The following is a 15,978-nucleotide window of genomic DNA, read 5'->3' as shown; positions in this document are numbered from 1 at the left end:
CTGCAATCTTCTTCCTGACCTCTCCGCCCCCACCCCGGCCTATCACCCTCACCCTAAACTCCTTCCACCTATCACATTTCCAACATCCCTCCCCAGAAATCCCTCCTCCCTATCTTTTATCTTAGACGGCTTGGCGCACAGTCCTCATTCCTGAAGAAGGACTCATGTCCGAAACGTCGATTCTCCTGCTCCTTGGATGCTGCCTGACCTGCTGCGCTTTTCCAGCAACTCATTTTCAGCTCTGATCTCCAGCATCTGCAGCCCTCACTTTCCCTTATTTACCTGATCCTTACCTGGTCTGGCCTACACAGGACTCCAGACCCACAGCAAAGTGGTTGACTCTTCACTGCTCTCTTAGCAATTAGAGATGGGCAATAAATGCTGCCTAGGCAGTGACATCCTCATTCTATGAATAATAAAAAAAAACTGGTCTATTCAAAGTTACCTCCAAGTAGGTATTAATGGGCCTTCTACCGAAATCACTTGCTGGTGTGGTGTTTAGGCAGAGAGTTCTAAGATGTCAACACAGTCACGATGAAACAATAAGTAGTGAGGATGATGTGGGAGGGACTTGGAATGAGTGACGTGCCCATGTACCTGCTGCCATTTTCCCTCTTTGTGAGTCATGGGTCTGAGAGCTGTTGCCAAAGATTCCTTGGATGAGTGTTACCTTGTAGCCACAGGGATGTTGTTGGTGGATGGAGCGCGCGTTTAACATGGAGAATGGAGTGTAGTTAAATGGGATGCTGCTTTCAGAGCAATCAATACTCTTACAGCAATACTCAAGGTAAATAGATGGTATCCCCCAAACTCCTGCCCTACACCGTATGGGTGGTTCTACGTTCCAGAAAGTTACTCACATAGAATACTTGTACTTACATGGCTTTTTAAGGGATTTTCTGGTTGGCTGCCGAATACAATTCTAAGAGTTGTAAGTTCAGAATGATAGTGACATGGATTTGGAGGAGAGATGGTCATGTTCTCCTTTTCCTTGGGAGATGCCTTTTCCTGGACAGCTTGCTATTCCTTGGTGCAGGATGGAATGTTAGCCAGTTTTATCGCATGCAGCCGTGTGAGGAGACCGGCTCGGAATGCCTGTGAACGCAGGATTCAAGATTCCCAATGGTAGGCGAGCGCAAGCAGGTGGTCCTACTCTTAATTTCCAGCATCCCCACCCCCAGGGATATTCTTTGTGCCTGGCCCTCTGGTGGGGTGGCCCTGGGAGTCCCCACTTGGACATGCAATCCCAGAAAGGTTAATTCAGTCAAACACAGGCAAGAAAACCTTCTGCCGATTCCTACCTATCGGCTTCCCAAATGATGACTCCTTACTCGATATTGAACACGACTTGGAAGAGGAGGGTTAGATAGGGTGGACAGGAAGAGCCTTTTTCCAAGTACGGGGACAGCGAGCACAAGGGGGCATAGCTTTAAATTGAGGGTGATAGATATAGGACAGATGTCAGAGGTAGTTTCTTTACTCAGAGTAGTAAGGGTATGGAATGCTTTGCCTGCAACGGTAGTAGATTTGCCAACTTTAAGTACATTTAAGTCGTCATTGGACAAGCATATGGATGTACATGGAATAGTGTAGGTTAGATGGGCTTCAGGTTGGTATGACAGGTCGGCGCAACATTGAGGGCCGAAGGGCCTGTACTGCGCGGTAATGTTCTATGTTCTAAGAATCCAGAACTGACTCTGGCTGCAGAATGTCAGTGAACAGCACCAAGAGCAATTTGGATGCAACTTTTCTGACTGAGCTGGCCAAATCCTGACAGCAACTGGTCAAAGAACCAAAGAGGAAAAGGAAGTCACTCAACCTTGTCTTCCCTCACCTACCTATCCCAGGTACATCTGACCATCATAGCATTAGGAGGATTAAGCATCACAGAGTGCCTGGAGACAAAGTCTGGATTCCTCACTCTAACATTACAATCAAGCTACAGGATATTTTGTCGGACAATCGAATACCGGATAACAGTTGAGCCAAGCATCAGGATCTTGCAATCTTCTCCGGATAATCCGAAATGTCGATAATCGAATGCTGGATAGTTGAGGTTCTGTTCATCAAAAATCTGGAAGACGGGAATGGAGCTGGAGCCTGGAAATTTATCAATGCTTGAAGGACCTTTGGTCATGTCAGAAGCCAAAGAGGAAACATTACAATCAGATCAAGGTGGGATGGGGAAAAATGATCTACAATCTCTCAAGTAATTGTGGATGTTATTAAATGTAGCTTAATGCTCACAAGCAGGGCTTAAAACTTGCTGCATTATGAATTCCAGCATGTTGAGAGAGAATGAGATTTGGTCGTTACACTGAATAAATATCTAAAGACGCACAGACAAAGCACACAGGCTGACACATGCAATACTGGAGTGTACAGTCAAGTGGAGAGAAACGGGGCACTATCAGAGGTGCCATCTTTCAAGTCATAGAGCTCAGTTGGCTGGGTGACCTGTTTATGATACAACGTGATAAGACAAACGAGAAAAGTTAGGCCATTCAGCCCATTGAATGGCAGAGCAGACTCAATCATTGCTGATAAGTTTCGCATTCCCATTCTCCCGCCTTCACCCCGCAACCCTTGATCCCCTTGACAATCATGAACCTCTCCATCTCACAGTCTTAAATATACCCAATGTCCTGGCCTCTACAGCCTTCTGTGGCAGTGACTTCCATAGATTCACCACTCTCTGGCTACAAAGTCCCTCCTAATATCCATTCTAAAAAGGTCTTGCCATTCCTCTAAGGCTATACCCTTGGGTCCTAGTCTCGCCGACCAATGGAAACATCTTCCCAACATCCACTCTGTCCAGGTAATTCAGTGATGCCAACAGCGTGGGGTGGGTCCAATTACCACTTTAGCTGAGGTGACCATGGAGGACTCTCCTTCTCAACCTCTCCTCTCACACGGGGCATGGTGACCCTCAGATTAAACCACTACCTGTTGTCTGTCTTTCTCTAATGAGAGAGTGGTATTGTGGTCTGGCAAAACCATGTTAACCCTACCTTTATCAATACATGGGATGATGATGATGATACCATGGATGGCCATTGGACTCATCATGTCTTGCGCAGTTCCCCTGCATGAGCAACCCAACTGACTCCAAACCCCTTCCTAAATCCTGAGGCCACAGACATTTATTCTTTTCAGATAATTATCCAAATTCCTTTCAAAAATCTCAACTGAGTATACTTCCTTCATTGTTTCAGATGATGCATTCCAATCCCTGAAAAGAAACAACTTGCACAGTGACGGGGTAAAGGCACTGTAGTGGATCTAAGGGAATTGATTTTGCTCAACTAGAACATAGAACATTACAGCACAGTACAGCCCTTCAGCCCTCGATGTTACGCCAACCTGCAAAATTAATCTGATGCCGATCTAACCTACATCATTCCATTATTACCCATATGTATACCCAACGCCCATTTAAATGCCCTTAAAGTCAGTGAGTCTACTTCTGTTGCAGGCAGGCCATTCCATGCCCCAACTACTCTGAGTAAAGAAATTACCGCTGGTATCTGTCCAAAACAGCCTCATTTCCCTCAGCCTTTCCTCATAAAAACTTCCTTCCAAACCAGGCAACATCCTAGTAAATCTCCTCCGAATCCTTTCCAAAGCTCCACATCCTTCCTAAATGCAGTGACCAGAACTGCACGCAGTACTCGAGGTGTGGCCTTACCATTGTCTTGTACAGCTTAAACATATCTCGTGGCTCTGAAACTCAATTCTCTACCAATAAATGCCAACACACCATATGCCTTCTTAGCAACCCTATCAACCTGGTGGCAACGTTCAGGGATTTATGCACCTGTACACAGATCTCTCTGTTCATTTACACTACCAAGAATTTTACCATTATCCCAGTACTCTGCATTCCTGTTATTCTTGTCTGTATTAAACTCCATTGCCACTTCTCAGCCCAGCTCTGCATCTTATCTATGTCTTTGTAACCCACAACATCCTTCGGCACTATCCACAACTCTGCCTACCTTAGTGCCATCCACAAATTTACTAGCCCATCCTCCTACACCCACATTCAGATCATTTATAAAAATGACAAACAGCAGTGGCCCCAAAACTGATCACTTTCAATCCCGAAACTCCTTATTTTTGTGTAACAGCCCATCGTGTGGAACCTTATCAAACGCCTTACTGAAGTCTATATACGCCACATTAACCACTTCACCTTCACCCACCTGTTTTGTTGCCTTCTCAAAGAACTGAACAAGGTTAGTGAGGCATGACCTACCCTTCACAAACGGTGTTGACTATCCCTAATCAAAGTATTCCTTACAGATGATTATAAATCCTCTCTTATAACCTTTTCCAACACCTTACCACAACCGAAGTTAGGCTCACTGGCCTATAATTACCAGGGCTGTCCCGACTCCCCTTCTTAAACAAGGGGATAATATTTGCTATCCTCCAGCCTTCTGGTATGACTTCTGCTAACAATGATGACAAAGATCAAAGCCAAAGACTCTGCAATCACCTTCCTGGCTTCCCAGAGAATCCGAGGATAAATCGCATCTGGCCCCGGGGGCTTACATATTTTCAGATCTTCCAAAATTGCTAAAACCACCTCTTTGTCAACCTCAATCCCATCCAAACTTGCAGCCTGTATCTCCATATTCTCACTAACATTACCCTTTTCCAACATGAATACTGATGAAAAGTATTCATTAAGCGCTTCCCCATGTCCTCAGATTCCACACATAACTTTCCACTCCTATCTTTGATTGGCCCTAATCTTACTCTCGTCATTCTTTTAGACCTGATATACTTATAGAAGGCCTTAGGGTTTTCCTTGATCCTATCCACCAACAACTTCTCATGAACCCTCATAGCTCTTCTTAGCCCTCTCTTTCGATCTTTTCTGGATAACTTAAAACTCTCAAGCCCCCTAACTGAGCCTTCATGCCTCATCCTCACATAAACCTTCTCTTGACAAGAGCTTCAACTTCTTTCGTAAACCATGGCTCCCTCTCTCGACAACTACCTCCATGCCTGACAGGTATATACTTACCAAGGACCCGCAGTAGCTGTCCCTTGAATAAGCTCCATATTTCAAGAGCGTCCATCCCCTGCACTTTCCTTCCCCATCCTATGCACCCGAAAACCCATTATATGTCAAGCTAAATGACGTCCTCTTATGAGAGGAACCATTCCGAGATTCTATGATTCCCTCAAACTTGCTTCTCATCCCTTTTGAGAATTGCAGTGGTATTTTAATTTTTCTTTATACCCTGAACTTCTTAGTGTTTTCAAAGAATTAGAAATTTGCCTAGTTTAGTTACAGGTGGGGCAGAATTTCAGGGCAGCTTGCCTTTACCTGCTTGAATATTTCCAAGGAAGATGTGCAGCTGATTAGAACAATCCTAATATCTCCATGGAAACTACAATCTGAAATTAATTTGCATGCTGGTCCATTCTGCAATGCATCTTGGTCTATTAAAAAAAGGTGTTACTGAAATAAATCCAGGTGGTATACAATGGAGACAAAAACAGAAATTGCTGGAAAAGCTCTCCTGGTCTGGCAGCATCTGCGGAGAGAAATCACAGCAACAGTCACTTAACCCGAAACGTTAACTCTGATTTCTCTCCACAGAAGCTGCCAGACTTGCTGAACTTTTCCAGCAATTTCTGTTTTTGTCTCAGATTTACAGCATCTGCAGTTCTTTCAGTTTTTATTATGGGTATAAATTGGGCAAAGTTACAAATGTAAAGCTTTTAAGCAGAAGGCAGACGTCGTTGCTGCGTACATAATTCATTGAAATGTTCATCACCACTAATCACGAGACTGAAATAATAGTCGTGTTAACACCCTGGGGGTCACCAATGACCAGAAACCAAATTGGACCAATCATATCAATATCATGCCAATGGGAACAGGTCAGAGGCTGGGAATCCTGTAGTGATTAACTCACCTCCTGACTCCCCAAAGCCTGTCCACCAGCTAGAAAGCACAAGTAAGGAGTGTGATGGAATACTCCCCAGTTGCCTGGACGGGTGCAGCTCCAACAACACTCAAGATGCTAAGTATCGTTTAGATCAAAACAACCCACTTGTTTGACATCCCATCTATCATGTTGAACATCTACTCTTTCCACCACCTACTCAGTAGCAACAATGTGTATCATTTACAAGATGCACTGCAGAAATTCACCAACAACCCTGAGACAGCTCCTTCCAAACCTACAACTACTGGCATCTAGAAGGACTAGGGTAGCAGATACTTGGGAATACCCTCTCCTCAAATTTCCCCTCCAGGTCAGACACTATGTTGACTTGGAAATACATCAGAGTTCCTTCATGGTCACTGGGTCAGCATTCCGGAACTCCCTCTTGAATAGCATTGTGGATATATCGCTAACCCAAGTAGTGCAGTGGTTCTAGAAGGCAGCTCCCCACCACTTCACCAGGACAATTAGGGCAATGAATGGTGGCCAGCAACAAAAACATCCCTTAATGAATAAAAAAAAAGAGTAGAATTAACAATGCTGTGCTGGATTATATTGGCAAAGTAGTCACACACCAAAATCAAAAACACTGCACTGTCCTTATTTCTGATAATGGTTTAGCCCTCATTAAAAATCCAGCTCACCTGTATCGTTTTGGGCTCTCCACAATATATGAGCTCCTGGAAAAGCAGCCACTTGAATAATACCTGGTGTAAAGACCCTTCGATATCCTGTAATATCAAGGTGGCGGTGGGCAGCAGGGCTGTTTAGGAAAGGATTTTCCTGCTCCTCAGATGCCTCCTGACCTGCTGTGCTTTTCCAGCACCATACACTTGGCTCTTTCAGAAAGCTGAAAGACTGTAAAGCTGAAAACTTTAAAATAATGTAAAAATGATGATATTTCGTCAGTGTGGTTTGGTTTTGACAGGCTCCACTGGGAATGGAGACAGGTCAGACAAGCTCACCATGAGGTTCGGTGTCACAAGGCTGTTCCTAACAGGCAGCAGCACTGCTCTGTAGAACAAGTCACTCGCACATAGAGCACTTACACACTCACTGCCAGCATCGGAAGTAAGAGTTGGATGAAATTGCTTCAAAAACTCAGCAAGTCTGGTAACGCCAGTGTCATCTTGTATGGATAATCTAGCTCATCAAACAACCACAAGCAACATCACGGGTAATTTAATGTTAGATTGCTACTGTCAAGTCAGGTGTGCAGTCATGAGAGTGAACAACATTGGCCTTTAATCAAACAAAACAATCTACAGAAGACGCCAAGAAGGAACATCTTAACGGTACCTTAAAGCGTCAGCTTCCACATGAAAGGATGCTACTATGAGCCAGCTCTTTCAATTCTGCTCAGTAGCAATGCCAGAGAACCATATCTACTCTGGACAGTCAGAGAGAATCACTGATGTGTTTGAGCAGTGTCTGAAAGTGCGTTGAGCTCTTGCCTTCTGAAACATTGCTACCCACTGGGTATTCTACGCAATAGTAGTCCAATCATGCTGATTGGAAAAATGCCAAGTATTCCTGCAGCAAAATGTTTTAAACATTAACGTACATATCCAAGCGCTTAGTCGAGGAAAGTAACAAGCCAATTTAAGAGGATGGTGGGAGGAGTTTTCACTGTGGATATACATTGAAAAAAGAAACAAAAAGCTTACTCCACAGAAACAGCTCACAGACAGAGTTTACAATTAGACTGCATTAGTTAATGTGCCCAGTTTCCTATTGAACTAATTTAAGAATTAGTTGTGCAACACAAGGTAACAAAAGCAAGAAGTTCTATACATGTAAATCTGAACTCAAGGGAGGAAAGAATTCTTGTCTCACTGCCCTTTGATCCTAATCTCTCACTTAGTTTAAATGCACTTTTAAAACATTTAAAACATAAAACAAAGCTACAATGGTTTAATCACTCTCAGACATATTATAAAAGAGATGCTAAAAACAATGAAGGCCCTGAGATTGATTGGTGCTTCAACAATAATTTTATTAATAACATTTTTGGTTAAAGAACTATTTTCTATTTTTCCCATATTGAATCTCAGAATCCCTACAGCGTGGAAGCAGGCCATTCGGCCCATTGACTCCACACTGACCCTCCAAAGAGCTTCTTACCCAGACCCACCCTATCCTTGCATTTCCTATGGTCAACCCACCTTAACCTGCACATCTTTGGACTGTGGGAGGAAACTGCAGCACCCAGAGGAAACCCATGTAGGCACGGGGGAGAATGTGCAAACTCCACACAGACAGACAGTCACCCCGAGGCTGGAATCGAACCCGGGTCCCTGGCGCTGTGAAGCAGCAGTGAGCCACTTTGTTTATCTTGCAAAGTTAGAAACCGTGCATGTGTTTAGATGATTCCATCCAGATTGAGCACATGGACACATTATTTTTGTCCAGGCCAATCATACTAAGTCAAGACTTCCATAAGGAGCTCAACACTTCAGGTAAACGTGTAACCAGGACAAAAGAACACAAAAGACAATGTAAAGGATCATACAACTATGAGCAGTGTAATTCTTGAGCAGTGTTGTTTTATTTATGTACTGAAATGTCAACAAGGAACAAGAGTAGGCCATTCAGCCCTTTAAGACTGCTGCCCCATTCAATAAGATCTGATTTTAACTTCAATTCTGCATTCCTGTACATCCTCCAATAACTTGCATCCTCTTGCTCATCAAGAATCTATTTGGTTTTGTCTTAAAAATATTTAAAGATACTGCATCCACTGCCTTTTGAGGAAAGGAATTCCAAAGACTCTCAAAACAGAAAGACCCCAAGAACTGCAGATGCTGGAAATCAGAATAAAATAATTAAATTGCTGGAGAAAATCAGCAGGTCTGGCAGCATCTGCGGAGAGAGAGCTCAGTTAACATTTTGAGTCCAGTGACCCTTCTTCAGAACTCAGAGTGCTGAAGACGACTCACTGGTCCCAAAAATTAAACTGCATAAAAACTGACAGAACTGCAGATGCTGTAAATCAGAGACTAAAATAGAAATTGCTGGAGAAAAATCAGGTCTGGCAGCATCTGTGGAGAGAAATCAGAGTTAACGTTTCGGGTCAAGTGACCCTCCCTCAGAACCCCTCAGTTGTATCCTTGATTTCTCTCCACAAATGCTGCCAGACCTGCTGAGCTTCTCCAGCAATTTCTGCTGTACTCTCAACCCCTAGGAGAAAAATAAAATCCTCATCTTTGCTTTAAATGGGTCCCCCTGATTGTTTTTTTTTTAAAGCAATCACCTTGGTCCCGATTCTCCCTCAAGAGGAGACATCCTTTCTGAACCAACCTGGCCAAGTCCCCTCAGGATCGTATCGTTTCAATTATATCATCTCTGACTCTTGGCAACTCCAGAGAGGACAGGCCAAGTCTGTCTAACCTTCCTCATGAGGTAACCTGCTGATACAAATCTGATAAAGTTTAGATCAGAGTGGTGCGAGAAAAGTACAGCAGATCAGGCAGCATCCGAGGAGCAGGAAAATCGACGTTTCGGGCAAAATCCCTTCGTCAGGAATCCAGATGAAGGGCTTTTGCCTGAAACGCCGATTTTCCTGCTCCTCGGATGCTGCCTGACCTGCTGTGCTTTTCTCGCACCTCTCTGATCTAAACTCTGGTTTCCAGCATCTGCAGTCTTCACTTTTGCCTACTAATCTGATAAACCTTCTCTGAACTGCTTTCAGTGCATTAATGTTCTTCTGTATGGTGACCAATACTGTACACATTACTCTGGATATGGTCTTAGCAATGCACTGTATAATTGAAACCTAACCTCCCTACTCTTGTATTCAATTTTCCTCACAATAAATCGTAACAGTCTATTAGCTTTCTGATTATGTGTTGTACCTGCAGACTAACCTTCTACAATTCATGCACAAGGATATCCAAACCACTCTGCAGCCTCTCACCATTTCAGACAATATGCCTGGTTTTCATTCTTTCTTCTAAAATATACCATCTCACAATTTCCCATATTGTACTTTTGCCTGCTTTTTGCCCAGTCACTTAACCTGTGTATCAGCATGCAGGCTCCTTCTTCATCTACAGAACTCACTTTCCTGCCCATCTTTAGAGTCATAGAGATGTACAGCACGGAAACAGACCCTTCGGTCCAACCCATCCATGCCGACCAGATATCCCAAGCCAATCTAGTCCCACCTGCCAGCACCCAACCCATATCCCTCCAAACCCTTCCTATTCATATACACATCCAAATGCCTTTTAAAGGTTGCAATTGTACCAGCCTCCACCACTTCCTCTGGCAGCTCATTCCATGCCCGTACCACCCTCAGTGAAAAAGTTGCCCCTTCGATCTCTTTTATATCTTTCCCCTCTCACCCTAAACCTATGCCCTCTAGTTCTGGACTCCCCGATCCCAGGGTAAAGTCTTTGTCTATTTATCCTACCCACGCCCCTCAATTTTATAAACTTCTATAAGGTCACCCCTCAGCCTCCGACGCTCAAGGGAAAACAGCCCCAGCCTGTTCAGCCTTTCCCTATAGCTCAAATCCTCCAACCCTGCCAACATCCTTGTAAATATTTTCTGAACCCTTTCACATTTCACACATCCTTCCAATAGGAAGGAGACCAGAATAGCACACAATATGCCAACAGTGGCCTAACCAATGTCCTGTACAGCCACAACATGACCTCCCAACTCCTGTAATCAGTACTCTGACCAATAAAGGAAAGCATACCAAACGCCTTCTTCACTATCCTATCTACCTGCAACTCCACTTTCAAGGAGCTATGAACCTGCAGTCCAAGGGCTCTTTGTTCAGCAACACTCCCTAGAACTTTACCATTAAGTGTATAAGTCCTGCAAAGATTTACTTTCACAAAATGCAGCACCTCACATTTAACTGAATTAAATTCCATCTGCCACTTCTCAGCCCATTGGCGCATCTGGTCAAGATCCTGTTGTCATGAGGTAACCTTCTTCATTACACCTCCAATTTTGGTGTCATCTGCAAACTTACCAACCAAACCTCAAGCTCACGTCCAAATCATTTACGTAAATGACAAAAAGTTATTGTGTCATCAGCAAATTTAGCTTCAATAATAGCTTCTAACAATTTTCTTGTGTGTTTATTTTGGAAATGGGAAAAGTCTGTTATTGAGAAAAATAACATTCAAAAGCAATAAAGAGAAAGTTGAAGCAATCCAGTGACCTTATTGTACAACCAGTGTGATAAACTGACATTGGAAAGTGGATTTGAATGCACATTTATCATGTTTGGCAGAAATATGACAAAACGAATCACGCTGCGTAGGCCGGAATCACGCTGCGTAGGCCAGAATATGCACACGTGCAAGATCTCTAACGAGATGAATAAAACTGAGGCACAGTCTAAGAAACCTCCCTATGACAACAATGTGAGTTAGATAACACAGCAAGACCACAGGTGGTTTTTGCATGACCAGCTGCAGCAAGGAAAACTGGTTAAGCTTTGGAGTTTCTGATAACATTTGAACACTAGAATCATCCAGTACAGAAGAGGACCTTTGGTCTATTAAGTCATTGCCATCAAAACTTTACTACTGTCCACACAGATCCTACTTTCCAGCACAGTGCCCAGAGCCTTGAACGTTATGACCATTCAAGTGCTCATCCAAGTACTTTCTAAAAGGTTACGAGATTTTCCACCTCAATTACCGTCCCAGTGCCTTCCAGATTTCCACCACTCGCTGCGTGAAAATATTTTTCCTCAACCTCTCTCTGCCTTTCACTCCAAAATGATGCCCCCTCCTTACTGACCCCTCAACCAAGGGGAACAGTTGCTTTCTATCCACCCTGTCCACGCCCCTCATCATCTTACACACCTCTATCAGATCAATCCCCACCCTCCCACAACCGTCTTTGCGCCTATCTAGGCTTTCTATCACTGAAATGCTCCATCCCAGGCAAACATCTGTTAGCTTCTAACATCATCTGAACTCTGTGATGACCATCTTTCTGTTTACAGAGTACTGCACCAAGTATAGTCATTCACAGTTTAACCGTACTCTCCAAGTGCATCGTGGGTCTTACATTATGACCTTACCTTCCGAAGTATCTCATTCCCCTGCCGATTATTCACGTTGTGTTTGGCAATCTCCCGCTTGAACTCATACTCATACAAGCGGTCTGTAACGTTTAGCAGCAAAGTCCCAGGGCTAGTGGTCACATTCTCACAATGGTGCACGATACTGTTTTCAGGATCAGGGGACGGAATGGCATAACGTAGGATCAGTCCCATTATCAGACCTAAACAGATCAAACAGAGAACCTGTTGCCAGCTTTTCACAATCATTCGTCCTCACTTGAGTTCTCAAATTACCGCGAGAAACAATGTGCGATAAATATATTTCAGGATTAGCACCTTCTGGGTGATAAAGGTGGAGGGTATCAGTGATCCAGAACTCCAGGTCCATGTGGCCTAGCAGCATTATTGCTGGACCATTAATCCAGGGAACCTGGTAACATCACTGGACGAGTCAGTCAGAACCCCAGGCAAATGCTTGGGTGACCGTGTTTCAAATCCAGCCACAGCAGATGGTGCCTCAGGGAGGCAATGGCATAGTGGTCTTACCTCTTTTGCCACCTATCCACTCCACCCAATCACCATCACCCCCCACCTTCATCTCCCTATCGCATTCCCAGCTACCTTCCCCATAGCCACACCCCCCCCTCCCATTTATCTCTCAGCCCCCTTGGGCCTCCCCCCCTCCGATTCCTGATGAAAGGCTTATGCTCAAAACGTCTACTCTCCTGCTCCTCGGATGCTGCCTGACCTGCTGTGCTTTTCCACTCTTGCCACACTTTTTGATGGTTAATCCGGGGACCCGGGTTCAGATCCCACCACGGCAGATGGTGGAATTTGAATTCAGTGAGAAGCTGGAATTAAGTGCCTGATGACGATCACAAATTCATTGTCAGAAAAGCCCATCTGGTTCACTAATGCCCTTTAGGGAAGGAAACTGCCATCCTTACCTGGTCTGGCCTATGTGAGACTCCAGACCCACAGCAATGTAGTTGACTCTTAACTGCCCTCTGGGCAATTAGGGATGGGCAATAAATACTGGGCTAGCCAGCGAACCCCACAACCCAAACAAATTAAAAAGAAAAGGAACACAATGTAGGGTTACCAACGTTTACTCTCAAATGCTTTACCACCAGAGCCTTATTAGATGTCTGTGGATAATAAAATTCTATAGCATATTTGAAATATGACAGTTTAGTTAAATTAATGATGTGGAGAATGCTGGTGTTGGGCTGGGTTGGATAAAGTCAGAAGTCCCATGACACCAGGTTATAGCCCAACAGGTTTATTTGGAATCACAAGCTTTCAGGGCACTGCTCCACAAAAAGGAGTTGACATAACGAAGGAGCAGCACTCTGGGCAGTACGGTAGCTCAGTGGTTAGCACTGCTGCCTCACAGCACCAGGGACCCGGGTTCAATTCCAGTCTCTGGCGACTGTCTGTGTGGAGTTTGCACATTCTCCCAGTGTCTGCGTGGGTTTCCTCCGGGTGCTCCAGTTTCCTCTCTCAGTCCAAAGATGTGCAGGGTAGATAAATTGGCCAGGCTAAATTGCCCACAGTGTTAGTCGGGGTAAATATAGGGTAAGGGAATGGGTCTGATTAGATTATTCTTCGGAGGGTCAGTGTGGACTTGTTGGGCCGAAGGGCCTGTTTCCATACTGTTGGGAATCTAATCTAATCTTAACCTTTGAACTCTAATCTGGTGTTGGTGACTTCTGGCTAGGTTAAACTGATACTTTTGTGGCGTGTAAATGCATGAACAAGGAAGTGATGGAAGTCCACTTGTGGTCAGTGGAGATTTTGACACACATACATAACTCAGCTATTTACACATGAGGGAAGGGGAGCAGAAGAGCAACCTGCTGGGTGAATTTCCTGTGTAATAGTTTAAATACTTCCCAACAATTAATTCCAAAGTGACAAGAGTGGGAATGAGTCACCTCGGAGATGGAGGAGAAACAAAAGGAGTCGGAGAACAGGATTTTAAAAAAATCACAAGTACTTCATTATAACGGAGAACCGTGAGCTCCACTTTCTTTATTCTACTGTGCGAGGACTGGAGGACAGGTTTTCACCTAAATTAGTGGCATGAACCAGGAAGTATCAGAATTAAATACAGCAGCAGTGACAGCAATGGAGGTGTGTAATAGACAAAGCATTATTGTATCACTTGTTTTTACTTCCCCAGCTGAGGAAAACTTTTATCCCTGTGTGTTCAATGTTTTTTTTTAAATCATAATAATGAATTCTATTCTATGCAGTTCTTTTAAAGTCATTGAGACGTACAGCACAGAAACAGACCCTTCGGTTTAACTTGTCCAAGCCGAGCAGATATTCCAACCTAATCTACTCCCATTTGCCAATGCTTGGCCTATATCCCTCTAAACCCTTCCTATTCAGATAGCCAACAAGATGCCTTTTTTAAAAAATCAAGAAAGTTTAGAAGGAGCCAAGGAACAAAGGAATAATGATACTTTTATGCGTTTACCCAAGTCGCTCATATTTCTGACATGACCAGCCCTTACCAGGCAGTACAACAGCTCAGTTGAGGTTCTGAAGCAACAAGCATTAAGAAAGCGTCTCAATTGTACAATCTGTAACTCAGTACCTTTGAGAGAGAAAGTGAGGACTGCAGATGCTGGAGATCAGAGTTGAGAGGGTGGTGCTGGAAAAGCACTGCAGGTCAGGCAGCACCCGAAGAACAGGAGAATCGACATTTCGGGCATAAGCCCTTCATCAGGAAAATGTCGATTCTCCTGCTCCTCACACCCTGCCTGACCTGCTGTGCTTTTCCAGCACCGCACCCTCAACTAGGTACTTTAGTACCTCATGGCAACTGGTGAACTTTTCACTGTACTCACGTGAGCACGTGACAATGAACCGAACACAATTCAGTTCAAGATATGAATGCATTGGAGCGTGTGCAGAAATGATTTAGAGTGAACGGTCCGATGCGAGTCTTCAGTGATGAGAACAGGTTAAAGAGGTTGGGACTGCTCTCCTTGGAGTGAAGGTGTTTGAGAGGAGTTTTTATAGAGGTTTGCAAATTCATGAGTGTACCGAATAGAACAGAGAGCAACTTGTCACTCAATCTCTAAGGAAAAAGCCCAAATGAGCCTCGATTTAAAGTGACATGCAGATAAAGCAAGGGCAACGTGAGAAATGTTTTGTTTCACTCAGCGAGTAGTTCGGGCCTGGAGTACACGGCCTGGGAATGTGGTGCTGGGTTGGTTCAACCGGAGCATTCAAGATGGTTATTTGAATAGAAACAATGTGCATGGGTTTGGGGAAAAAAGGCAGGAGATTGGAGCCAGCGCAAATAAAATGGGCTGAATGGCCTCCTTCTGCATTGCAATATTTCTGTGATTCAAGACTTAACTATCTTAGGCCTTGAGGCATCTTCTCCCATGTCCTTAGCCCAATCCCCACACACCAAGCTCTGTTATCAGTGTGGCACTGGAAAAGCACAGTCGGTCAGGTAGCATCCGAGAAGCAAGAGAGTCAACATTTTGAGCATAAGCTCTTCATCAGGAATCTGGCCACATGGTCTGCTATTACACACAACCCATTGTTAGCGACTAATAGGCCCTGTTAGCAGCCGCTCGTTCTCCCAAACTGATAGCTATCCAACTGGTCAGGTCCACGCCCCCCTACAACCCACTCTCCCATCCTGGCACCTTCCCCTGTCACCGCAGGAACTGCAAAACCTGCTCCCTCACCTCCATCCAAGGCCATAAAAGAGCCTTCCACATCCATTAAAGTTTTACCTGCACATCCACTAATATCATTTATTGTATCCGTTGCTCCCGATGCGGTCTCCTCTACATTGGGGAGACTGGGCACCTCCTAGCAGAGCGCTTTAGGGAACATCTCCGGGACACCTGCACCAATCAACCAAACCGCCCCGTGGCCCAACATTTCAACTCCCCCTCCCACTCTGCCGAGGACATGGAGGTCCTGGGCCACCTCCACCGCCGC

At 44.5% G+C, this 15,978-nt stretch overlaps 1 protein-coding gene across 1 annotated transcript in view; it reads right to left on the bottom strand.

The window, feature by feature from the left end:
• The window catches only part of LOC122555670 (sodium/hydrogen exchanger 9-like), a 451,890-nt gene that overhangs the window by 428,053 nt on the left and 7,859 nt on the right, over positions 1 to 15,978 (bottom strand). Inside the window, exon 2 of the mRNA XM_043701665.1 lies at positions 12,022 to 12,224. Coding sequence (XP_043557600.1) covers positions 12,022 to 12,224 — 203 coding nt within the window. The remainder of the gene's footprint in view (positions 1 to 12,021; positions 12,225 to 15,978) is intronic.

The sequence above is a fragment of the Chiloscyllium plagiosum genome, chromosome 13 (genome assembly GCF_004010195.1).
Source record: "Chiloscyllium plagiosum isolate BGI_BamShark_2017 chromosome 13, ASM401019v2, whole genome shotgun sequence".
Classification (NCBI taxonomy): domain Eukaryota; kingdom Metazoa; phylum Chordata; class Chondrichthyes; order Orectolobiformes; family Hemiscylliidae; genus Chiloscyllium; species Chiloscyllium plagiosum.
This window is presented reverse-complemented; position numbering and strand designations above follow the sequence as displayed.